This window comes from Rhinolophus ferrumequinum, chromosome 18, assembly GCF_004115265.2.
Source record: "Rhinolophus ferrumequinum isolate MPI-CBG mRhiFer1 chromosome 18, mRhiFer1_v1.p, whole genome shotgun sequence".
Taxonomy (NCBI): domain Eukaryota; kingdom Metazoa; phylum Chordata; class Mammalia; order Chiroptera; family Rhinolophidae; genus Rhinolophus; species Rhinolophus ferrumequinum.
In genome coordinates, this window is record NC_046301.1 from 56,559,970 (window position 1) to 56,584,652 (window position 24,683).

Here is a 24,683-nt window from a genome sequence, read left to right on the forward strand (position 1 = left end):
CACCACCCGGACTGGACTGCTGACCTCAGTGTCACCGAGCATCTCAGTCACTGCTCGGCGTGTGCTCCGGTCCTGGCTTCCAGAATCCATGGTGCAGTCCAGACCAGCGAGCACTCGGGACTCATCCCCAAGTCTCCTGTCCATTTCATGAGCCTCAGAAATGTGCTGACATGTCCACTGGCATCGGCATCTTTAAAGGTCTTTAGGGAGTGGCTGAATCTTTAGGTGGCCAAACGGCAGAATGTGTTTGTTCATATATTGCGTGAGGTGCGTCCTGCAGACACAGCTCAGCACCTCCTGTGTTCCAGGCCCCCAGGAGGGTGGTAGGAGGCCAGTCAGCGGGCAGAGAGAGAGAGTAGTAAACAGAAAAATGGCGAAAAGCACGGTAAATGCTTTCAAGGAAGCCAGCAGGCTGCGATGCAAGAGAATGACCCCAAGAGAGGGCATGTGGTTGAGTTGGGGTCGGAGGAAGCTCCCAAGAAGGCAGTGTTTATGCTTCCCACCACATGAGCTCCTGGTGGAGACGCAATTCAGGACGTGCATCCAAGTGCAAAAGCTCTGCCGTGCGGGTGGCCGTGAGATGTTCCTACAGGGACAAGGCATGCAGTCTGCTGCCACCAGGAAGCTCGGGCATGAGGAGGCAAGAGCGCGGCCCTTTGGTAGGAGGCAGGAGGCTCCAGCGGCTCAGGTCCCAGGTGACCTGGGGGCAGGAAGAACGGAGCAGGGATGGGTTCTCATTTGAGAAATCACAGTGAGAGATTCTCAAAGACAGACCCCGGGGGCACTGCCACAGCAGGGGAACGTCAGGGCACAGTGGCCTGGCAGTGGAGCGGGAGGTGCTGAGGGACCACCAGAAGGACACTAGTACCCTGTTTCCCCAAAAATAAGACCGAGCCAGACAATCAGCTCTAATGCGTCTTTTGGAGCAAAAATTAATGTAAGACCCATTATTGTATTATTTTATATTAATTATATTATGTTATGTTATATTACACCAGGTCTTATATTAATTTTTGCTCTAAAAGATGCATTAGAGCTGATGGTCAGGCTAGGTCTTATTTTTGGGGAAACACGGTAGTTGGTGTGAAGTGTTGAAACCTGGGGAGGTGGTGGGAAGGTGGGAGGCGAAAAGAAGCATTCAGGCTCACGCAGAAGCATCATGGCGCCGGGCTGAGAGTGACCGGGGCTCCTTCCTGTGGTGCTGACGGCCCCTGGGGCTCTGTCTGCCCGGCTGCCCAGCAGGACCCACGTAGCCATGTCACCCCACACCTTTCCTCCTGTGCTCTCTCCTTAGACGTCCTTGCCGTCTTGTTGACCGACGTGCTCTTGCTCCTCCAAGAAAAGGATCAGAAATATGTCTTTGCTTCTGTGGTATGTGTCCCCCTATTCATGGAAGGGCTGCTGTAAAGCTGCCTGTGCAGAAGGCAGCTGGGTGGAGGGGGCGGCCGGGGGCGCTACCTCAACGACAAGACGAGAACAGTACAGAGCAAGGCGGCTAGAAAAGCTCATCCGGGTGACGTACAGCTGTGCTTGGTTGTCCTGGGTCCTCCCAAGGGCCAGAAGGTTCCCACAAGGCAGCAGCAGAATAACCTGAGAACGGAAGCAGTAGAATTTTGCTGTCTAGTTGCCTGACGAGGCTTCAGGGGCTCGTTCCAGTGTCTGCCTCCCTCTGCATTTCTGTGGCTCTTTCTGTCACAAGCACTCAAGTTCTCCCAGGCCTCAGCATCGTGGGCAGAAGAGCCCTTCCGTGCCTCCCAGGGACTTACTGGCTCGTCACTAAGGACACGAGCTCAGGCAGCCTCTGTCCCGCGTCCCTGTGTGCTATCACCATGTTGACCCCACAGCATGCTGGTCCCAGAACGTCTGCCGTGAGCACTGATGGACTTGGAGTCAAGCTGGGATGCCAGTCATCCCTCCTGGCCCGTGTCCACCGGGGACGTGGCTTTCTTCCTACTCGCCTAGGTGACCCCGGTCCTTTAGCATCTAACAGTGCAAACCTCACTGCAGGGGAAGGATGTCAGGCCCCCCCACCATGGGCACCCGGTGCTTCGGGGCTCATAGAACTGGTTTGCCTCCAGCTTCATCTGGCGATGAAGGTGGCCTCTGTGACTTAACTAGGGACCATGTACCTTCCCCAGACATTTTAGAGCTTCTCGAGGTTTCCCAGCACCACAGACAGGATCCGGCTGCTTCACCAAACCATTGTCTCGCCTTGACTCCAGCTCACCTGTGTGATGGGACGCGATAAGCTGCTGGGCCATTTGCACCCTGTGTCCCCACACGGTTGTCCCTCTGTGCATGTCTGTGTCCTGATCTCCTCTTATAGGGACACCAGTCGTGTTGGATCAGGGCCATCCTAATGACCTCGTTTTGCCTTAATCACCTCTGTAAAGGCTGTCTCTCCAAATAGTCACATTCTGAGGTCTGGCGGTTAGGGCTTCAACATAGGAATTTGGGGGGACATAATTCAACCCGTAATAACCAGTTAAAAATGTGCATTTTACTGGTTCATCTGGAGCATATCTCATGTGGGACATACAGACTGGAAATACTGATTGGCCCTGGGTGTTTGAGCAGTGTCAGGAGGAAGAGGTTTTTGTTATATACGATCTACTCTTGTTTCTTTTGAGATTTTTTTGTTTTTTGTTTTTTGGTTTTTTTTTAAAGATTTTATTGGGGAAGGGGAACAGGACTTTATTGGGGAACAGTGTGTACTTCCAGGACTTTTTTTTTCCAAGTCAAGTTGTTTTCCTTTCAGTCTTAGTTGTGGAGGGCGCAGCTCAGCTCCAGGTCCAGTTGCCATTGCTAGTTGCAGGGGGCGCAGCCCACCATCCCTTGTGGAATCGAACCGGCAGCCTTCGGAGTTAGGAGCACGGAGCTCTAACCGCCTGAGCCACCGGGCCGGCCCTCTTTTGAGTTTTGTACCACGTACATGCATTACTGATCATAAAACACATTTGTTTAAGCATATCAAACACCCGTGAAAAGGATACGAGGATGTCATGGCAATAGTATCTTGTTTCCTCAGATGGCAAAATATTTCTGCTTTGAATTGTTTGAAGACGAGTGGGGCGCCCTGCGGTAAGGTGAAAGGTGACCCTCCCCACCATGTTCTGCCCTGCAGGACTCGAAGCGCCCCGTCATCTCGTTACAAAAGCTGATTGTGAGGGAAGTGGCCAACGAGGAGAAAGCCATGTTTTTGATCAGCGCCTCCCTACAAGGGCCCGAGATGTACGAGATTTACACTAGCTCCAAAGAGGAGAGGAACGCCTGGATGGCCCACATCCGAAGGGCTGTTGAGAGGTGAGCAGGGCTGTGTGCCTGTGTTCCTGCTACTGGCTGTTTGCCCTTGGCTTTGCTGGTTGGCATATTGGCGGTGACCCTGAAATGCCTGAAAGCACCGGAGGTCACAGGCAGACCAGAGACCCCTTTGCTTTTCCTCTCCCTCTTTCCACCTTGGTGCTTTGTCCGTCCTTCATCTAAAGGGGACAGATGGCACCATTCCAGCTCCTTCTGACAACAGCTCCACCTGTCAGATGCTAAAAAGGCCCCGATGCCTCTGGCCAGGGGACATGGAGCCAGGCAGCTCTAACGTTCTGTATTGGTGGGACATTCCGCCTGACACATGGGCTGTCCCCATCCCCCCTGTTCGGGGCCAGACCTGCTGGAGCAGGTCATGGCGTCCTGTCCTTCCTCCTTGGGCCAGGGGACCCCTCCGGACCCCAACCCAGTGGCTCTGCGTGATGCATGGCTCCCTGTCCACCTGACAGGGAAAGGTGGCCTGGCCCCCACACCCAGCCATCCTGCTGCTCCTCTCTCTCTGCTTGGAAGCTTCCCGAAGACTTTAGCCAGCTTCAAGCTTCCTCCACCCTCAACTTCAGCTCTGTTGGGCTTGTAGCCTCCTGTGCCCAGCAGGTCCCCAGGAAACAAGCTATCTGCAGTCTCCTCCAAGTGGTGGCTAGGCATTTAAAACCTGTGGTTGGTTATATCCCAACACTGAGACTGGATAAATGCTAATGCTGTCTTTCTCTTCCCCGTCCTTTTCCTCCTGCTCCGTTACAAGCTAAATCCATCACAAAAGCAGACACTCTTAGCAGCTGATTCTGCAGACATCTTTAGTGTCCACTGAGGTGCCCCTGGTAGGGGCCAGCCAGCCCGTGAGGCATTCTCACCCACCTGTTGTCCCCTGTCCCTGCAGCTGTCCGGACGAGGAAGAGGTGCCCTTCAGCGAGGCCGAAGAGGAAAGGAAGGTGATGGAGGCCCGCGCCGTGAAGCTGAGGGACTTCCAAGGTAAGGGCAAGTCAGTCCCGACCTCCATGCCCACAGACGTGTGCCCCGGGCCTTTTGCTGTGAGCTGCCTTGTGTCCTGCAGCTCTGTGGGGCATTAGCAGCAAGGCTTTGTCATGAGGTAGTGGTCTTCTGGAAGGAGTGGTCTTCTGGTGGTACTCAGGGCCCTGAGCCCCTTCCAATACAAGCGCTTTGCCACACACGCTGCTCCCTTCCCCTGGTCCTTGTTCAGGGAGAAGCTCAATGTGGGTGTCCCAGGTCACATACCATCTCGGACAGGTCCCATGGGGCCGTGTAGGAGCGCAGGACCCCCATAGCCTCCTAGAGCCAGGCAGACCGAGACCAGCCCTGGCTTTGTGGCCGGGGACCTCAGCTTCACACCATACAGTTCACCCTTTTAAAGGGTCCTATGCAGTGGCTTTCATCACACTGTCACAAGCACTACACAATCAATTTTGGACCATGTTCATCACCCTAAAAAGAAACGCTGCCCCTATTAGCAGTCATTCCCCATTGCTTCCCCCCCACCGCCCGCCAGCTGCTGGTAACGTCTCATCTGTTGTCTGTCTCCATGAATTTAGCTGTTCCAGGGACCTTGTATAAGTGGAGTCATGAAGTATCTGTCCTTTTGCATCTGGCTGATTTCATTTAGCGTGATATTGTCAAGGTTCATCCTCAGTAGCTGTCAGTTCCCTGCCTTTTGACAGCGGAATAATATTCCATTGTGTGGCTGTAACCTGTTGTGCTATCCATTCTCCTCCCATCCTGTGAGGTTTCAGTGAGTCGTGGCCAAGAACAATTCCTAGGACTTCGTGGTCTCCATCAGCTTCCTCTTCCTTTTCACTAACTGCATTGTTTTAAGTTAGATAACATTTAAGCAGTAAATCCGGGAAAATCAGGTAGTACGTACTTTATTTCTCTTTGTGGGGAGATGCACCTGTGAAGGTATTAATAAAAATGTCCAAAAGGAAGGGGGGACATCCCACTGGACCCTGGAAACGTAACTAGCATAGTCTTCGTTTCATCCCATTCTGACTCTTTCCTCCGAACGGTAGTGAAATCTATGTCCTGCATGGATGCCACAGTGACACAATAATGCACATTCATCACTTATTCCCAACAAGATCCTTAGAGAATTAGAAACACAAAGATATTTTCTTTATCAAGATACTCTTTCCCATCTTGGATCAAAGGCCGAACTCACCCTAACTCTGAACGTCTGGGACACTCCCATCAAAATCAGGAGCCAGGCAGGGCCACCCACCCTTGCTTATTATCTTCACCCTGGAAGTTCCAGCCAGGGTCATATGGGGAGAAACAGAAGTACGATGAGACTGAAGGCAGGCAACAGAACTATGTTTTGCATGTGACCTGATTATTTGCCTACAAGCTACAGTAGAATCTACTGGAAAATGATTGGATCTGGTAAGCGCAATTAATCATTTAGCTGAACGTGATGTAGCTCTACTAAAAGTCACCAGGGAGGAAGTATAATAAAATAAGTCGCAGTCATAGCAGCCAAAAAAGTATAAATCCGAGAGACTTGTAATAAGGAGTTTGATCTAAATGCCTGAAGAAGGACTTTCAAGATTAGAAAACTACCTATTACAAGGCTCTCAGTTTGTCCCAGACTCATACATTGGCCTGGTACGATCTCACCACACCCCACCGTGTTTGATATTTACAATTGGGAAAAGCCATGAGAAGGCAGGGTCAGGCCTTCACCACTGCTTCTCAGCAAGGTTGGACCAGCGGGGATCCCCGAGCGCCCTTGGGCTCAGGGGGAATGATCCCAGACCAGAGTGACACCACGTGGCTTTGCAGAGCGCCTAAACCAGAAGGACCAGCAGATAGCTCAGAGCCTCCGCGAGAAGCAGCTCATCTACCTGGAGATGGCCGAGGTGAGCGGGCTGGAAGACCTGGCTCAGTCGCGACTCCTCTTCCGAGGAGGAGACCCCTCAGAGAACCTGCACGGGGAGCTGATCCTCAAGTTGGCCATGACTGAGAGTAAGTAGCCGGGCCCTGGGGTCCCCATGGGGCACTGCCCCCCTCCCGAGCCACAGTCCTGCCTGGGTGGCTTTGTCAAGGGGCCCTAGGCCAGGCACACAGCCCAGTGTTGCTAACTCGCCACCCTGTCCAGGCCACGCTTCTATCTGGGTGGGCAGCTGGAGGCCTGGAGCAGTGCTGGCTCCTCTCTAGCACCTACTAGAGCCAGAAGGTCCTTAGACAGGACCTGGTGCAAGCCCCTTGTTGCAGACTTAAACCACCTTCTCTCACATTCGCCAAACACTTCCCCTTCTTGCCACATGCGAGGCACCACACTGGGACCCTGGGATCTGGAGTCGACCGAGACGGGTTCCCCACATTCAAGACGTTCCTCTCCTTTCTAAGTGGGTCACTGATGACATATCCAGAAATATGCACATGGACACAGTTAGTGGGTCGTTGCAGAGGACTCCTGGACCCAGAGCTACCCGGGCCTGAACCCCGCATGTAGTGGGAAGATGCACCAGCAGCCACAGGAGGGCACTGGCCAGTAGATGGCCTGCCCCCCGAGTGTACGCCCTGCCCAGGCCGGCTTCACCGAGCAGTCAGGGTCCCTGGCAGCTTCCATGCAGCTGCTGCAGCCCATGCTCACCAGGACACATGTCAGGCCCCGCAGCCAGGGTGCATTCAGTCTGGGAGGACGGCGGCACCCCTCTTTCAACAGCAAACCAGACAGACACAGCCCTGCCTTCAGAGGGAAGGGAACCGAGCAGAGGGGTCCCATGTGGACTCTGCCCCTGCTTCCCCAGGAACAGCGACGTTCTCCTTCCTCCTGTTTCTCCAGTGGACATTGCCCTTGGCCCCAAGAGGCCCTCTCATGTCCTGGCCTCAGCCTGGAATGTTCTTCCTACCTCCTGTCCTGGCCAAAGCCTGTCTGTCCTAGAGTGCTTTGTGTGACCAGCCGTGTACCCAAGGCCACCAACATTCTGTATGACTCGTCACATAAGCAGTAGCCACGCCGAGTTCCCTAACAGGCCCAGGCCGCCCATCCACAGGCTGCCCCAGGGGCTGGCGTCCTGCAGACACAGATTGGCCCGTCCTGGTGGCAGTACCTGTGCAGGCAGAGCACAGAATCACCCGCATCGGGCGATTAGGACGGGGTGACCAACACCCCACAGACCTCTGCCCGGGGCCCTGCAGCACTCTGATGCCAACGGCGTGGCCCCTGGGTAACTGGGTCCCTCCTGCGTCCTTTCACAGTCGAGGACATCCAGAGCCTGATCTGTAGGCGGCTGGGCAGCTCCAACAGCCTGGCGGAAGACGGAAGCGGCTCCGGGAGCCTGCGCCGGAGGGCAGGGACCATTGGAGGCTACGACAGCGCCAGTGGTCCTGGCAAGAGTGAGTGGTGCTCCCCCCATGCCCAGGCTGGGGCTTCTAGGGCCCTTGGGAAGGTCAGCAGCCAGAGGTTCAGTTTCTTCAGACGTTTCCCTCACATGGCGTCCTTGGCAAAGCCAGACGTTTGCTGTTTGGCGTCTCTGTTACTGCTTCCCCTTAATCTCCCTCGTGGTCAGGGTTCTGGAACCTTCTGCTTACCTCCACCACAGATGCCACTATTTCAGCACAGAGCTGAGGGCTGCAACCCAGCCGTGATTTCCTACCTGGGCCGGGGTGGGGCGTCTAGACCCCCTGAGAACCCCCAGCATTCCCACATGCCTGGCTTGGGGTTTTTAGGTGGCAGTTTTAAGAAGAAGGTGTGTAGCAGTGACCCCGGCCCCCGAGACGGGCAAGACCCCGCAAGCAGCACAGATGTGAAGCTTGGCGACGCCCCCGGGGCTTCCGAGGAAGCACCACAGACGGTACGCTGCTTCCTCAGGACAGCCCTGAGCTGAGTCGAGTCCACCCAACTCCTCTTAATTATCGTTAACAAGTGTGAGCAGCCTGTGTTGTCCTCTAGTCTTTCCTTCTTATGGCAAATGGCGACAAGTGCCATTCATCTCATTGGTGAATAGTAATATCTCAGCCCAGGTTAACATGCATGCAGGTAAACCTCCATGCTTCTTGCTGACCCCCGGAATGGAGGGGGGCCGGGGAGGGGAGGGGCTCAGGACAGTGGCCATGATCCCCTCAACAGGTGAGAAACACTGCGGGGCCCACGAGCTTTCCGTGTCCTCCTCACTCCCACAGATGCCAAAGTCATGCTGGCTGCTTCCTACCCTTCAATTCAGAAGGTGCACTCCTGCCAAGCGTCGGGCTCAGAGCAGGGCCAGGTGGTGGGCTTGGAGTCTGAGGCCGGCGGCCCTCCCACCACCTGGGGCCACCCTGTGCCCTCATTTTTCAGGCACAAAGACTCGCCCACGTCAGATGATCAGAAAGTGCCTGTCCCATGCTAAGGGAGTGTCTTGTCAATAAATGGATCTGACTCAAGTTGGATTGGTTCTTAAAATCTCTGCTTTGACACTTGTCTCCACAGGTGGAGGCACTGGGCCCTGAGTCCGGCCCCCGTCTGCCCACTGTCCTGGAGTCCGAGGTAGGCTCTGCGCTTGTCCATCTCTTCGGGGACTGACATGCACACCCAGTAGGGCTTCAGACTGAGAACCAGCGTGTGTCTCTCTCTCTTTCTCTCTCTCTCCCCCCCTCCCCCACCCCCACCCCCTCAGCTGATCCAGCGGATCCAGACGCTATCCCAGCTGCTCCTTAGCCTCCAGGTACGGGGGCTGGGGGTGGGAGTGACAAGCTGCACTGCCCTTTCCCTGACTGGGGTTGGGGTCTAGGGGAGGGCGTGCCCGCTCACCAGTCCCCTCCCCCCCAGGCGGTCATCGCCCAGCAGGATAGCTACGTGGAGATGCAGAGGGCCACCATCCAGGAGCGGGAGAAGCAGTTCCGGCTGCAGTCGACGCGCGGGAACCTGCTGCTGGAGCAGGAGCGGCAGCGAAACTTTGAGAAGCAGCGGGAGGAGCTGGCGGGCGTGCAGAAGATGCAGAGCCAGCTGCGGCTGGAGCAGCAGCGCTGGGAGCGCGAGCGGGAGCGGCAGCGGCAGGAGCTGGACCTGGCGTCGGCTCGGCTGCAGCAGCGCGAGAGCGAGGTTGCGCAGCTGCAGGAGCAGCAGAGCCAGGAGCGTGCCGAGCTGGACCAGCAGCGCGAGGCCTACCAACATGACCTGGAGCGCCTGCGTGAGGCCCAGCGCGCCGTGGAGCGTGAACGCGAGCGGCTGGAGCTGCAGCGCCGGCTCAAGAAGCAGAACACGGCGCCCAGTGCACTGCCGCCGGAATCACCCGCGGAGGTGCGCACGAGGAGTGTGGCCTGTGGGTGTGCAAGCGTGCTGATGGAAGAGGGCACGTGCATGTATATATACCTACAAGTATGAGTTGTGCGAGCGCACACGAGTGTGTGTATGAGGGTAACCGTGCGTGTGCACGTGAGGGTGCCGGCACAATGGTGTGTTTGGGGATAGGCCATGATGGCAGCTGTGTGGGGCCCAGCACTTGGGCGTGCCCCTAGATCACACCCTCCCAGCTGGGAGACTGAGGGGCCCTGGCCCAGGAGCTGGGTGGGTTGTGCTGAGCAGAGCGGCTTTTTGTGGGCCCCGGAAGGGCTTCCAAGAGGAACCAGCAGTGGGATGTGTCCTCTGTCACTCTTTCAGACCCAGTCCCCAAACCAGCCCCCCAGCTTTAACGGGGAAGGGCTGGAAGGGCCCGCAGCCATGGCCAAAGTTCCAGGGCCCCGGGTAAGCATGCTGCTGTCCGGCACTGGACCTGAGTTTCCCGAGCGCCCCGAGGTGGCTCGTCGGGACAGCGCCCCAGCTGACAGCCGACTGGCTAAGAGCGACGTGCCTATCCAGTTGCTCAGCGCCACCAACCAGATCCAGAGACAGACAGCCGTGCAACAGCAGATCCCCACCAAGCTGGCCGCCTCCACCAAGGGCAGCAAGGACAAGGGCGGCAAGAGCAGGGGCTCCCAGCGCAGCGAGAGTTCAGGTGAATCCTGCACTTGGGGGCGGGGCAGGGGTACGGCAGGCCCAGCCGTCATCAGGGATGAGTGGTCCCCGGGAGGGTGGTGACGTGTGGTGCCTGCCAGGCCCTTTGACCTGGACTGGGAGGTCCACTTGTGGGCCATTTGTGACACCAGAGCAGCTCCTTGTGGGCGAATAAAAACAGGACCCCAGGGTCATCCTCTGGCAGGGGCGCGTGGAGGAAACGAGAAGGTAGAGCTGGCAATGAGGCTGAGGCTGCCACCAGCCCCGCCATGTGAGGTCTTTCATCTCAAGAAGCAAAACTGACATAACCAACCCCAGGTCCTTTTCCCACCTTGGTTCTCAAACTGGAAGTGGGACAAGGGAGCGTCTGGGCAATTCAGAAAGAAGGGGCTTTGGAGGCTCTTAGAGAGGTGGTCACCAGAAGCAAGAAGTCAGAGAACCCCAGTTACTTAGGGAGAGCATGGGGACTGACACTAACGCTCCCCACCCAAACCCCACCTGATGTCAATCCAGCGGCCAAGGGCTCTACCCATTGTCCTCCTTCCACAGAGGGGACACTAGGCCCTTGCCCCAGGGCACCCTGTAGTAGAGAAAGCCCAGGGACTCCCTTTGGTGCTGTGAGCAAGCAGGTGCTGGCGGGGGAGCCCTCCCAGTGACGTTCCTGGGGAGCACGACCTATGTCCCAGGACCACTGGCTCCAGAGGTTGAAATTACTCCAGTGACCCTCTAGGGACAGTTGGGGGCTGTTCTCCCAGTTTTTGTGTCACTGTATTTGGGGCTTACTGTCTGAGCAGGACCTGTCCCTGGGCACAAGCACAGTGGGAAGGGCTGAGGAATGCGGGCAAGACCCTAGCCGAGGTAAGTGGTCCCATGTGTGTGTGGAGCAAAGCCAAGCACCTCAGGCTGCGCCCTCCCTCTTTCAGCCTCGTTCGACCTGAAGCAGCAGCTGCTTCTCAACAAGTTTATGGGCAAGGACGAGAACACCTCTCGGAATCGCTGCTCACTGAGTCCCATCCAGCTCAGCAGCCACAGCTCCGTGCCCTCCTCAGGTGAGCCCAGCTGCCCGGGCAGTGGGGCGACCCACAGTGCCCGGTGGCTGCTGACACCCCGCACCCTTCTCTTCCAGACCCCTCCTGCCAAGCCCCGAGCCCAGCCCCAGCTGATGTGTCCCCCGAGTGCTTCCCCCTCAAGGCCGGGGGGGCACCCTTCCCACCCATGCCACCGCACCCCACACCACTCAACAAGGAAGAAGCCAGCAAGGAAGATGTCATCTTCTTCTAGGGGGTGTGGCTCGAGGTGCAGACCCCTCCCTGTCCTGTACACCCTCTGTGCTCTGGAGAACCACCCAGCTGTCCCTTTTCCCTGCCCAGCAAACTACCACGGATGACTGCCTGGCCGGGGTTGGGGTCGGGGTCAGGGCTGACCTGTCGTCTCTAGGCTCTTCCTGTAGGATCTGCAGTGGTGCCTGGGTAACTTTCTAAACCTCTTTTTTTAATATATATATATATATATATATATATATATGTGTATATATATATATATGTATATGTGTGTGTGTGTGTATATACACACACACACACATATATATACATATATATATGTATATATATACACACGCACACACACACACAGAAAGGAACGTTTTTAATCGAAAGTTCAACCAGTGCTAACCCAAGTTGCTGATTTAAATCGTAGCACCCGTTTGGGTAGGAAGAGGTCAACCCCACGCCATTCTTCCAAGGTAGAGACAAACAGTGGTGGTTCCACATGGAGCCTGATGACAGGCCAGACCCCAGTCTGAAAAGGAGGTGCTCGCACCAGAGCGGGCTCCACAGCCACTAGGAGACGCTGGAGCTCTAGAGCATGTCATTAGGGCACAGAAAAGGCCGGGTGGTGTCGGTGTCGGCTGTCTGTCTGCAGAATCAGAGCAGAGATGCACGTGGTTCATGATGAACCTCAAAGCCAGTGTGTGGGCTCAGACAAGGGCAGCACACAGCCTGCCTGGGGACAGAGCAGCTGGAGAACATGGCCGATGGCACTCTGGGTGAGTTCTGGAGGGTGAGGGCTGCTCTTGAAAGGGTCTGACTGACTCATTTGAATGTGGCGGAGGTTTTTAAAACCTGCTGCTGACAAACTCGGTGCTTTCCCAAGGCGCCTTACCGAGTGGGCATGGCTCTCCCAGCGCTCAGCTGGCCGGAGAGCTCAGCCAGGGCCAGTGCACACCCAGAGGTCCCGGCCCCAGGCAGAGGGTCCTCAGTCCCCCCCCGCCCCGTGAGATGGGTCAGTTGTCCCGGGAAAGCCTTCCTGTTCCTGTGTAGATGCTGGTATGAGGAGCAGAGCAGTGGGGCTGCCAGGTCCAGGCTGCTGATGGTGAAACACTGGAGGGATCACATGTGGCCTAGAGACCTCAGATGGACAGGTGGCCACCTCACAGGCGCCTCATATCCAGTCAGCTGTTGTAGCTGTCAGTTTCCCCCTAGAGGAGGGCAAGGGTCGCCAGGCTGTAAATGTTGTGGATGGTGTCACATGTCCAGGGGTGGCGATTGGGTCAGATCTGAGTTACAGCTCTGGCCAAACTCAAGCTTAGGTGCTGGGGTGGAAAAGGGGGAACATTGCCGCCTTTTCCTACACCCCGGTTCCGCACACTGGGCCCAGAGCCCAGCACCTCCTGAAGCGTTGGCAAGAGGATTGGGTCCTGGGCTGCCCAGGAGTGGGGGCACCACAGTGTCAAGGCGACACAGCCAGTCAGTGACAAGGAACTGAAAGCGGCAGTTCACAGCCTCTGCAGAACAGTGAAAGACATGGCGTCCTCCCCCTCGTCCCCAGACTCCCTCCCAGAACCTCTCCCCGCGCCCCTTCGACTTTGCCTACGCGGGGCCTGCAGTCTCAGCGAGGAGCAAGGAGAAGCTTCCTGGTCCCGTGACACACATCAGCTCATCTATGCCATGTCTAATCAGTGTTTTGTGTTTTGGTACTGAGACGAATCAGAGCACTTTAGAAAAGTCAACGTAACATTCCCGTCCTATTGTGAAGAGAACATTCCTGGGCCCCCTGTGCTGGATGAGTCGAGGCCGCGCAGCCCTGTCCATGGGCTCTGCTCTGAGCCTCCAAGATGCGACAATTCCTCGGACGATGAGTCCAGAGGATTTCCTCTTGGCCATGTGATGGGAACCAGCACTTTGCCTCGCGGCTGAGGGGTCTCCGGTCGTGCCACGCAGCAAGGCAGGCCATCAGCACATTCTCTCTGGCCAGTGCCCTGCGGTCACGCCTGGGTACCAATTCTATTTGTAAAGTCAGTGGCCAAGCAAATGTTCTTATTCCTGTGGGATCGTGCACGTCTTCGTAAATTGTGACCGTGATCTTCATCCACCTGATGATTTTTACAATGATTGCAGCATTTCCTCATGCGAGATATTTCAGAACCACCTTAGAACTTAAGACCTGATTCTAGCAATAAAAGTGTCTTAAGATGAGCCGACGGGAGTGGCTGTTCTTTGGGGTTTTGTTGTAGGAACTAGCCAAACATCACTGCTGTGATGGTGGGGGCTCCCTAAGGGGGCTCACCTCACTAGGCAGGACCCACCCCACCCCCAGAGTCTCTGCTGCAATAGGAACTTGGGAAGGCCTGGACGTCAAGTCCAGGGCCCACCGGAAAACCAGGCTGTGACCTCCCAGCCTTCCCCGTGGGCCCAGGATACCATAGGAGCCCCTTCCACTGCTGTCACCTCTCCTGCTGGGTGAGAGTGACACCACAGCATTCCTGCCCTGCGGCTGAAATGGGGAGTGCAGGGATGCGGGCACACCTCCTAGGCAAGTGACGTGGCCTCAAGTCCAGCTGGAACCAGCTGCCTGTACCCCAGGCCTGTTGTGAGTGGTGTGATGAGCCAGAAGAGCGCACAGAGGAGCCTGGCCCCTTAGCCTGCTCTGGTTCCCTCTGGGAAAGCCACCAAGTCCTGCTCTGCTGGGTCCCCTCCAATTTAGGCCAGTCCCTGTGGTCCTAGGATGTCAGCCCCCTGCTCCCTGAGCGAACCAAGTTTGCAGTAGATGTGCTCCCTGCATCCTGCCAGCCCAGGAAGGGTGGAGGGCAGGGGATGTGGCCATCCTGCAGGTGGGGTTGTCTGCACTGCCCAGCAGTGGGTCTGGGCAGCGGTGGCCCCAGCACTGCCACAGTGCCAGCCCTGACTGCCCAGGAGCTGCAGCCGGAGCCCTGGCACCTGGCTCTGCTCAGGCCCTCAGGGATACCAGCCTTTTGGGATAATTGTGACCTGATGTGTCACATATTCCAGTGTTCACGTGACCTCCTCACAGACACTGCGTGCCGTACAAGTATTCACTCTGAGTCTCTAGACAGGCAGGCAAGTGCTGCTCTGACCCCTGCCCTAATTTCACTGGTTCCTCGGGTGCTGGGAAGGGCACCCCTCTTTACAAGACGGATGGGGAGACTGACCTAGCCTGGCATCCCACGCCTAATCCAGAGGGCACTTCGGCCAAGGGGTCGGTGGGGGTCTCTTCTGCACCCCGTGTTGCTCTGAGCAGCCCTCCATCCCAGCTGTTCCCAGACACCTAGCTTCCCTGTAAAAGAACAAGCTGTGGTTGAAATCACATGAGGCTTCAGGGACTGCAAACACCTGGCATCCCAGTACTTGGAGACATAAGGCAGAGCCTGATTCCCTCACTTTGCCGCTGGGACTCAGAAGTGGAGGGTCCGAGGACACATTACCGAGGACACACACACAGCCTCTGTCAATTCTGAAAACGCAGCCCGGCCCTGGCTCAGCCCAGGAAATGCTTACACCGGCCCTGGCCTAAGCTATGGCTGAGCGTCCGCTGTTTTGGCCACAACAAGCACCCGTGGTTTCCAGGAGAAGACACGGCGTGGCTTGGTGGAAGGCATTGGTGGCCAGGTGCCCGTGACTTTGGGATAAAGAACTGCCCTCCATGGCTGAAGGCCGCTCTGGGGCAGCGGGCTGTGCCAGCAGCCAGAGAGAACCCACCGGCCAAGCAGGTTCCAGAAGGTGGGCTGGGGGGGGGTGCTTTCCCACTGTGGCTCCATCCCACAAGAAACATCCCAGGCACACGGGCTGCCACATCCAGAGGTGGCACCTGCACGCCCTCCATAAAATAAGATACAGGAACCCCGGCCTGGAGAGAGGGTGTGGGAGTGGGCCAGGGGATGGGAGGGGCAAGCCGGTGACTTTAGGAAAAAGGACCCACACCTGGGCCTGGCACCAGCACCATGTATTTAATTTATTGTCAGCTTTCTTAAGGCCCGCTTGGCACAAACAACTGTGGCTCCCCTGGATTTATGTGAATACAGGATACGACGGGACAAAGCAGGACTCCACTGAGGCAGGCCTCTGCATGCACATCCTGGGACCTGGGTGGAAAGGCCCCTAGGGGACCTCACCCCCGCTCTACCATGGGCTCGCGCCCCAGGCTGCTCCATGAGTTCTCTGGGTTGCATCTCCCCACCCCTGGCCTTGATTTGCTCAGTGAGAGACCCAGCCCCCTGCCTGGGTGATTTCTGGTCTGTGGGAAGGGTCCCTCCATCGGGGTCCCAGCGGTATGCACACACCCTCAGGCTATGTCAGGGCGTGGTGGCATCGGCCCGGCCGCCAGCCCGGACGGCCTGGTACACGCTGAGGAGGGAAGAGACGGTGCCCAGGAGGCCCACCAGCCACGGGGGAAAGCGGCCGGCCCACAGGACACCCGGGGGCAGCCAGTGCACAGCGTTCGCCAGGTCAGCCAGGTTACTCAGGACAGTCAGCACCTCTGACTGGATCTGGGCCTCCATGGCCCTCCACTTGCTCTGAGGCAGCTGGCTGTGGGAGCAAAGAGGAGACGCTCGGGGAAGGGAAATGAGTGACCCCAGGCCCCGCCTGTAAGTGAGGAGGGGTCCCCGTCACAACCCCCAAAGGGAGCCCACAGCGTGAACAGGGCGTGACTGGCAGCCACAGCTCAGTCCTCCTGACGCCCTGGGATCAGTCCGGGAGGTGGGGTGGGGGCTGGTCAGTGGGCAGGTTCCAGTTCTTTCCCAGGAAGAGACAGTGACAGTGATGAGGGTCCTCAGGAAACTGACTCCGTCACCTCTCACGCTCTCTGCTGGGAGCACAGCCATGAAGGCAAAGCCCTGGAGGCCTGGCTCTGCTGTTTCCTGCTTCTGGGGCCTCAAGTGAGCCTCGGTTTCCTCATCTGTACGAGGACCACCATCCACCTGGAGGCTGCGTGAGGCCCGGTGAGCTCGTGCCCATCCCGCCCCAGCACGGGCCCTGCACAGGGGCCCAGCTGGCAACTGGTGGTGACTCTGAGCACCTCCCAGCTGGGGAAACCCACGGGGGCCCCAGCCTGCAGGAGAGGAAGCCAGCCTTTCTCCTGGACAAAACCCCACACGTACCTGGTGAAGGCCGCCGTGGGGCTCCTCAGCTTCTTTCTCAGCTTCAGGACCATCCACAGGGACCTGCAACACCACAGAGGATGAGAGGACACTCCACAGGAGGCGCGAGAGCAGAGTGGGGGCACAGGGCTTTGATCCCCAATGCCGGCCCAAGAGGAGGCTCTGTCGCCTTCCTCCTGCCTCTGCGGCCACAGGTTCCCTGTAACGGGTGCCGAGCTCTCTAACAAGTGGCTCCAACCAGTCTGTGTGAGGTGAGTGTGACAACCGTCTGGGCCCCTGAGAGCTGGTGTCTCGAGGTGAGGAAGCGGCCAGCAGGCGAGCAGCCTGTAATGCTCCCCCAGGACTGCCCACCCAGGCTGCCCTGCCTGGCCCTGCACTGTGCAGCCTGGGCTGGGAAGTAGGCAGGTATGTGACTGTGCTGAGGTCAGCCCTCCTGCCGTTTGCAAGGCTAACCCCAGCCAGACTTCAGCCACCGTGGACCCATCCAAGTGACACGTCCCCAGAGACTAAAGGACACAGGGAAGCACCTGCAGTGAGGTAAGTGGATCTGCAGCACAGCCACCTGGGGCACTAGGGAAAATGACGATTCCTAGAGGCCACCAGACCCTAGGAATCAGATCCTCTGGGTGCCTGGCCCAGGCATCTGCATTTCGGCCACCTCCCGGGGGATTCTCTGGCAACCTGGTCATGACCAGCTCACACCAAATGCGCCCCGACCCCCACACTGTTGCTCACACCAAATAGAGAAATGATGGAAAAAATACACGCTCTAAAAATGAATGGAATAGTAGGCAGAGCTCAGAGGATTTTTAAGGCAGTGAAAATACTCCGTGTGACAGTCCAGTGGCAGACACGTGTTGTCATACATTTGTCCAAAGCCACGGAATGTGCAACAGTCACCCCTAATGTAGACCATGGACTTGGGGTGATGATGACGTGTCAATGTAGGTTCAACTGTCACAAAGGTGCCACTCTGGTGCCATGTTGGCACTGGGGGAAACTGCAGGGGCACAGGTGTGTGGGAAATCTCTTTACTTTCAGCTCAGTTTTACTGTGCACCTTAAACTGTTGTAAAATATAAAATCTATTTTTTTAATATGAATGAAACCAAGGCTGATCCTGAAACAAGAATGGTAGGTCTCTTGGGGCCAGAGGTCACAAGGCACTCTGAGGAGAAGCCATGAGCCAGGGCTCCCCTGGGAACTGCAGCCGCAGGAGTCCAGAGCCCAGCCCGGGCCCCTGCCAGAGACACCGAGCACACGGGGAAGGTCAACGCCAGGAGGAAACTGGGGAAGCAAGCTCCTGACACACTGACAAGTGACCATGACCATGAAGAGAGCTCGGATCAAGAAGGAGCTGCATCCGGGCCGGCCCGGTGGCTCAGGCGGTTAGAGATCCGTGCTCCTAACTGCGAAGGCTGCCGGTTCGATTCCCACATGGGCCAGTGGGCTCTCAACCACAAGGTTGCCAGTTCGATTCCGCGAGTCCCCAAGGGATGGTGGGCTCCACCACCTGCAACTAAGATTGAACATGGCACCTTGAGCTGAGCTGCCTTCCAGATGGCTCAATCGGTTGGAGCGCATCCTCTCAACCACAAGGTTGCCGGTTTCGACTCCTGCAAGGGATGGTGGGCTGCGCCCCCTGCAACTAGCAATGGCAACTGGACCTGGAGCTGAGCTGCACCCTCCACAACTAAGATTGAAAGGACAACAACTTGACTTGGAAAAAAGGCCTGGAAGTACACACTGTTCCCCAATAAAGTCCTGTTCCCCTTCCCCAATAAAATCTTTAAAAAAAAAAAAAAAAAAAAAAAAAGGAGCTGTGTCCTTGAAACAAGATCAGAGGTGAGTGAAAATGTGTCCGCAGTGTAAGATCAAAGGCTGGGAAGAGTCACCAGAGTATAGAGGGGGGATCACCAGACTGTGGGTGATTTGAATCTTCTACTTTGGATTTGTTCATTTTCCAGACTGTCTACAAGAAGTATATAGTTAGGGCATCTGTAACAGGGTGTGAGTGTCTTGCCCAGAGACAAGTGACAGCAGATGTGGGCCTTGCCCACCCCGAAGGTCAGGGGCTCCCCTACAGGGATCCAAGAGACCTTCACTTCCACGAAACTTGGCCAGGGGAGGTCCCACTCTGCCTGTGCTTTCTGGGGCAGGGGACTCGGAACAAACCCGCTCAGCAAATTTTCCGACAGGAAAGTATGTGGGAGGAAGCGATTATTTCAGAGTTCTAGAAACCTTACAGTTTTCAGAAGCATGGAGCCAGTCAGGGAATTCCTGGCTGTTTATCTGGGGATGTTTGCTGATGACAATGCAAGCAGGGCCAGGTCCAGGCAGCCAGGCCTGCCACTTCTGTCCAGGCCATAGAGTTATTTCTTATTCCTGGACCCAGTGGACACAATTGTAGCCCCCAAAGATGTCCACATCCTAAGCCCCAGGACCCTTACATGGCAGAAAGGACTTTGTACATGGCACTGAGTTAAGGGTCTTCAGATGAGAGATTATGTGGGGAGCCCAGTATCTCACAAGGATCCTCATAAGAGTGAGGCAGGAGGTGAGTCAGAGAAGGAGTCTTGACGACGGAAGCAGAGGCTGGAGTGATGCACTTCGAAGATGGAGAAAGGGGCCACGAGCCAAGGAAAACAGGAAGGAATTCTAGAAGCTGGAAAAGGCAAGGAACAGATATTCCCTTGGAGCTTCCAGAAGGATCACGGTCCTGTCCACACCTTGATTTCAGCCCGTGAGATCCATTTTGGACTTCCAACCTCCAGAACTGTAAGATAATCAACTCATGTTGTTTAAAGCCACCACATTGTAGTCTCTGTTACAGCAGCCAAAGTGAGGTGGTGACCAGTGGAGGAAAAGTAGGAGTGGCACAACCCAGGCTCTTCCAGCCTGTCTGCCAACCCACCCAGGTATCTCAGGTGCCCTCTTCCAGCCTGCTGGTGGGCAGTGCACTGCTTACCTGGCAATCCCCAGGAGCAGGGACAGGCCCCAGAGGGCCGTGCTCAGCGACCACCACCAAGCAGAGTCCACGTGGAGGATCTTGGCGTCAGCAGCCCAGGCAATGTGCTCACAGGGGTAGTACAGCTGGTCAGCCAAGTTGCTCAGGACAGATACACAGCGGACAAAGACATCGTCTTCCTGCAGGACCAGGAGAGAGGGGGATGGGCCTGGGGTGGGACCTACCCACTGCCCATATTACAGGCCCAGACCATGCCAACAAAAACCTTACATTTTTTTAAGTTCCCAGATGATCCCCTTGTAGGATGACTTGGGACGCCCTGCCTCACAGCCTTCCTGCCCCACCACAGACTTCCAGCCACTCTGCCACAGGACCGAGAGGGGAGCAAGGCAGGCAGGCAGGCCCGCGGAGAAGCCCGACCAGGCAGAGCGGGACAGGGTGGCAACACCAGGCTGTACTACGCTGCATTGCTTGGGTCACCATCCCCACGAACAGGCAAAGTGAAAGGCAGCTTAGGGTAAGCTGCCACCTGCCCCACCTCATGCAGAGAAGGGCCTCAAGCCGTTGAACTGCAGAACCCTCGAGGGCTGTCTGTCCTGCACTGTACCCACGCCCTCAAACCTGAGTTCTGAACCGCACGGCCTGCACCCAGCCAGGCAGAGCAATAGAGGCTGCAGGAGCCTGGTCCCCGGAGCTACATTCGCAGGCCTGCCCTCCATGACCACGCCTCCTCAAGACCACGCCTCCTCAAGACCACGCCTCCTCAGGCCCAAGTCCCTCGAGGCCGACAAGCTGGTGGGGTCCCCCAGCTTTGTCCATCACTCCCTGCCTTGACCCTCCTCATCCTAGCTGCCTGCCCCCCCATCTGTCTTCCCAGCAACCCCCTGCTCACCCCCATCAATGTTTGGTGATGCTGTCCCCTCCTTCCTTCTGGCCAGCTGTGATCCTGCCTCAGTGTGGTTAGGAACTCACTCCAGTTTCCCCATCCCGCCTGAGACCTTCTGGTGCATTCTGACACATTTCACCCCTCCATGAGGACAGCCCCCCATGTCCCCATTCTAATGCGCTCATTCCCCCCCTCCATTTTCTGAGAAACAGGGAGTTCCCAGCCTATGTGGGGAGACAGACACACTCACAGGGGCAGGGGGAACCCAGACACACAAATATGGGACTAACAAAAGGGGCTCTTGTTCTGGCCGAGGGATATACAGAGGCCCCCACCCCTTTCCTGAGGAGATGTTTGGGGGAGGGGGTCCTCCAGGTATGCACAGCAAGTGTGCCCTAAGCCAACAGGATAGGAAATGGGTGTCAAAACTGGAGGCAGGTCCAGGGAGATACTGGAGAGGGGACGATCAGGACAGGGGCACCGAGGCAGAACAGGAGAGCATCTGAGTATGGAGTGGGGGCCCTGGGAGCGCAGGCCAAATGGGCAGGGCACCCCAGGGCAGCTTGTCAGCCCATCCCCTGGTGAAATGTCCCTTGGGCGGACAAGTTCTCCCCCGAGTGAGGAGCACAGACCTACTGGCACTCATGTGGAATGATGCAGTAGTGCTGTGACAGCAAAATGTTATAAATAACCTACATGTCCAGCACCAGAGGATCGGTTAAATAAATCCCTGTCCTACTACATAGTACAGTGCTATGTGGCCATTAAGAAGGAAGGACCTCTCTTTGAAGTGATACGGAATGCCCTCCAAGCTATACCAAATGAAAAAAGTAAGTGGCTGAAGAGTGTCAGTGGTACACAACGATTCATGTAAACAACGTGTATTTGCCTGTGTGGGTACAGGAGGCCTCAGGAAGGAAACGCAAGAAACTGAGAACAGTAGCTGCCTCTGAGGAGGAAAACCAGGGACCGGGGAAAAAGGAAGGAGAGAGACTTTTTATTAATTATATACTCTTTAGGAATGTGTGAACATATTAGCTATTTTTAAAATTTAAATTAAAATGAGAACATCTGATCATCTCCAAAAAGAAAGGAAAATTGAAAAGAAAGAACTCGTTTAGACCAGTCCGTAAAACGCCGGCTTCCTGGAGTCTGCCCCCCTCCCACAGCCGCACATACCCCATTACCTCTGCCCCCAGGCCGTACTGCTTAGTGTACATAAACATAGCCAAGTCATCGAAGAGTCGAAGGATGGTCCTGCAGTGGCTGAGCTGGGAGGACAATGCCAACAGGCGCGTCCCCACTTCTGACCTGGCCGGACATTGTTCGACCAGGACCCCTCCAACTAGCTGGCAGCAGTACCCCACTGTTCGGATCTGTGGGAAAGCAGAAGCTGTCAGCATGACCCAGCTCCTGAACTAAGCTGGCCATAGGCCCTATGGGATGAGCAAGTGGAAGAGTCTAAATCAACAAGATTTTAATAAAAGCTGAAAGTTAAAAAAAAAAGTGTAGGTGGGACAAATGGAAAAGCATGATATCATTGTCCAAAAGGCCCCGAGGAGGTTCTAAGGGAGTACTGGCTCATGTCACTGAGCGGCACAGCCTTTGGAGACAGATGTGATAGGGACAAGAACACGAAACCCCATTTCCCACCTCCTGGGTCCTCCTTTTCCCAGCAGGCAGGACGACTAGGTAGAAATGTGTATTTGCATCAAGCTGGGGCGTAGGGACATGATCGGCCTCATCCCAGCAGACAAAAGGAAAGTTGCTTGAATTGTTTTAGTGAGAAGGAACCCACCCAGTGGGTGATTTGGGACATCGTGAACTGGGTCAGCTTCACCACCCTTCTATCTTTATTTCATCTGCTTTTCAGAAATTGCTTTTATATATTATTTTTTTAATATATTATTATTATATATTATATATTATTTTCACTTGTAATCTCTGTTCAGCCCCTTTGTAATGGCAAAATGCTACAATTTAAATGTCCAATTTGGGCGCGGAGGGAGAGGGGGGTTTAAACCTGAATGCCCAATCCTAGGGGATTTGGTTGGAACCTAATAATTGCCCAGCCACCTAATTGCCTGGAACAGCCGAAATGCCTACCTGTGTGAGAGACTGTTTGGGACTGAGAAGCTGACTCCCTGGGCGCAGATGGAACAACCTAAATGCCCAACGGGAGGGGATGTGGTCACAACCTAAATTTCCAGCCATTAGGGGGAGCCCCACAACATCCTAAATCCTCATAGGAGATTATTTGGGACAACCCAGTGACCAGCGTCAGTGATCTGGTCAGATCCTAAATGTCCAAGCGTGAGGATTTGGTTGGTACTACGGTAAATGTCCAGAGCCACGACGGGTTGGCCGGAATAACTTAAATGTCCACCGCTAGGAGACCGGGTTGGTGCCCAGCTTGGGCCTCTCCAATGGGGCTTCCTGAGCGACCCCGCCCCCTCTCTGGCCTCAGTTTCCCGGTCTCTGAGCTTTGGCCCAACTCAAGGACCTCAGGCCGCGCTCCGCCCCAGCCTCACCAGGCGGTCCCGGCCCCTGTAAGACTCCAGCGCCGACGCCAGGCCGCTGAGCGCCGCCATGGCAACTCCTCCGTGACGTCACCGCGCAGCGCCAGGGAGGGGCCGGGCGCTCGGTCACGCCCCGGTAAGGTTCTGCGCAGGCGCGGCTGCGACCCTTTGTCCCTGAGCCGGCCCTTTGTCTGTTGTAGCGACAAACCGAGTTTGTTGCTGGCGGTTCTTTACGGGTGCGCTTCTGCGGACCTGTGCACCCAAGACAGCCCTGGGAGCTCGCTGCCTTCTACCACACCGCGGCTTGTCTTTTCAAAGTTAACCATCCCACAAAGTTAACCAATCCCCCCAGCCACCCGCAAAAAAAATGTGCCGAGCAAAATCACCAACCTGTTAGCTTGGGCTCTAGAAGAGAGTTTCCTTTTTAATTTCTGTTTCACCCTTTCTGCATTGTCTGCACTGAGCATAATGCATAATGTCTTTGAGATTCATCCACATTGTAGCTTATGTATAGTGAGCATGTGTAGCTGTTGTAATATACAAGGTATTTTTAGAAAGTTAAGGAAACAGAATTGTTCTGGAAGAATAGACAAGAATATGGTAACCGGAACTGGGCGGCTGGGGAGAGGAAATTAAATTCTCACCTCTATACCACTTTGTATCTTTTGAATTTTGTGCAATACGCATGTATTATCTAGCCAAAAATTAACTTTTTTCTAAAAGTGAACACGACCTGTTTCCTTTTTTTTACTTCATTTTTTGTTTTTCTGTTTTTAAATCTGAGATAAAATTCACCATTTTAGATTGTACAATTCAGAGGCACTAGTACATTCGTGTGTTGTACAAACATCACTTTGTACAAACATCACTCCTTTCAAAACATTTTTATCACCTTCCAAGGAGACCCTGTCCCTCTTTCAAGCAACCACTCTATTCCTTCCTCCCCCAGGCCCTGGCAACCACCATCTGCTTCCTGTCTAGTATTTGCCTGTTTTAGAAATTTCATATAAATGGAATCAAACTATATGCGACCATTTGTGTGTGGTTTGTTTCACTGAGTATAATGCATAATGTTTTTGAGGTTCATCCACATTGTAGCTTATATCAGTATTTCATTCTTTTCGTGGCTGAATAATATTCCACTCTATGGATGGACCACATTTTGTTTATCTCTTCATTAGTTGATGGACACTGAGGTTGTTTCCACCTTTTGGTTATTGTGGGTAATGCTGCTATAACCAAGGGTGTGCATGTAATTGTTCTTCTAGTCCCTGCTTTCAATTCCTCTGGGTAGATACCACTGTCATTGCTGGGTCTATGGTAACTCAGTGTTTGACTTTTTGAGGAACCACCAGACTGTTTCCCACACTGGCTGCACCATTTTACATTCCCACCAGTGATACACACATTCTCCATATTCTTGCCAACACTTCTATTTTGCTTTTAAAAATTATTATTATTGTCATCCTACTGGGTGCGAAGTGGTATGTCACCAGACTTTTGTTTTGCATTTCCCTAATGACTAATGATGTTGACTGATTACCTTTTGCAAAATATTTCCTCTCAATTTCAACTCCTATTACTCTTCCTGTCTGAAATTGCAACACATCCTGCCTCAGGACCTTTGCATTTGCTGTTCCCTCTGCCTGGAATGCTCTCCCTCCAGATGCC

General features: G+C 55.2%; 2 protein-coding genes across 7 annotated transcripts in view; one reads left to right on the plus strand and one right to left on the minus strand.

Annotated features, from left to right (window-relative positions):
• The window catches only part of ARHGEF18 (Rho/Rac guanine nucleotide exchange factor 18), an 80,643-nt gene extending 68,959 nt beyond the window's left edge, over window positions 1–11,684 (plus strand). For 4 of the 6 annotated variants that reach the window (XM_033134335.1, XM_033134336.1, XM_033134333.1 and 1 more), the window contains 12 exons: window positions 1,295–1,371; window positions 3,125–3,303; window positions 4,199–4,290; window positions 6,112–6,294; window positions 7,534–7,671; window positions 8,005–8,129; window positions 8,744–8,800; window positions 8,931–8,978; window positions 9,083–9,553; window positions 9,914–10,247; window positions 11,170–11,295; window positions 11,373–11,684. In XM_033134335.1, the coding sequence (XP_032990226.1) occupies window positions 1,295–1,371; window positions 3,125–3,303; window positions 4,199–4,290; window positions 6,112–6,294; window positions 7,534–7,671; window positions 8,005–8,129; window positions 8,744–8,800; window positions 8,931–8,978; window positions 9,083–9,553; window positions 9,914–10,247; window positions 11,170–11,295; window positions 11,373–11,527 (1,985 nt within the window). In that variant the 3' untranslated portion in view covers window positions 11,528–11,684. The remainder of the gene's footprint in view (window positions 1–1,294; window positions 1,372–3,124; window positions 3,304–4,198; window positions 4,291–6,111; window positions 6,295–7,533; window positions 7,672–8,004; window positions 8,130–8,743; window positions 8,801–8,930; window positions 8,979–9,082; window positions 9,554–9,913; window positions 10,248–11,169; window positions 11,296–11,372) is intronic. The other 2 variants (XM_033134337.1, XM_033134338.1) reach the window with 1 other exon arrangement.
• Window positions 11,685–14,976: 3,292 nt separating this feature from the next.
• Window positions 14,977–23,134, minus strand: PEX11G (peroxisomal biogenesis factor 11 gamma). Its single transcript, XM_033134354.1, has 5 exons — window positions 23,025–23,134; window positions 21,681–21,869; window positions 19,608–19,786; window positions 16,641–16,703; window positions 14,977–16,068 (listed from the first exon to the last, which is right to left on the minus strand). Exons 1-5 carry the CDS (start codon window positions 23,082–23,084, stop codon window positions 15,834–15,836), a joined length of 726 nt encoding a protein of 241 aa, XP_032990245.1. The 5' UTR covers window positions 23,085–23,134; the 3' UTR covers window positions 14,977–15,833.
• Between the last annotated feature and the right edge of the window lie 1,549 nt (window positions 23,135–24,683).

What these genes read in the sequence shown, in the direction of transcription:
- PEX11G (XM_033134354.1), bottom strand. Translation starts at nt 23,084, where the DNA reads ATGGCGGCGCTCAGCGGCCTGGCGTCGGCGCTGGAGTCTTACAGGGGC. An exon ending in AGTACGGCCTGGGGGCAGAG is followed by an intron (nt 19,787 to 21,680) that starts GTAATGGGGTAT and finishes CTGGTCCTGCAG; the next exon opens with GAAGACGATGTCTTTGTCCG. An exon ending in CCCACGGCGGCCTTCACCAG is followed by an intron (nt 16,069 to 16,640) that starts GTACGTGTGGGG and finishes TTGCTCCCACAG; the next exon opens with CCAGCTGCCTCAGAGCAAGT.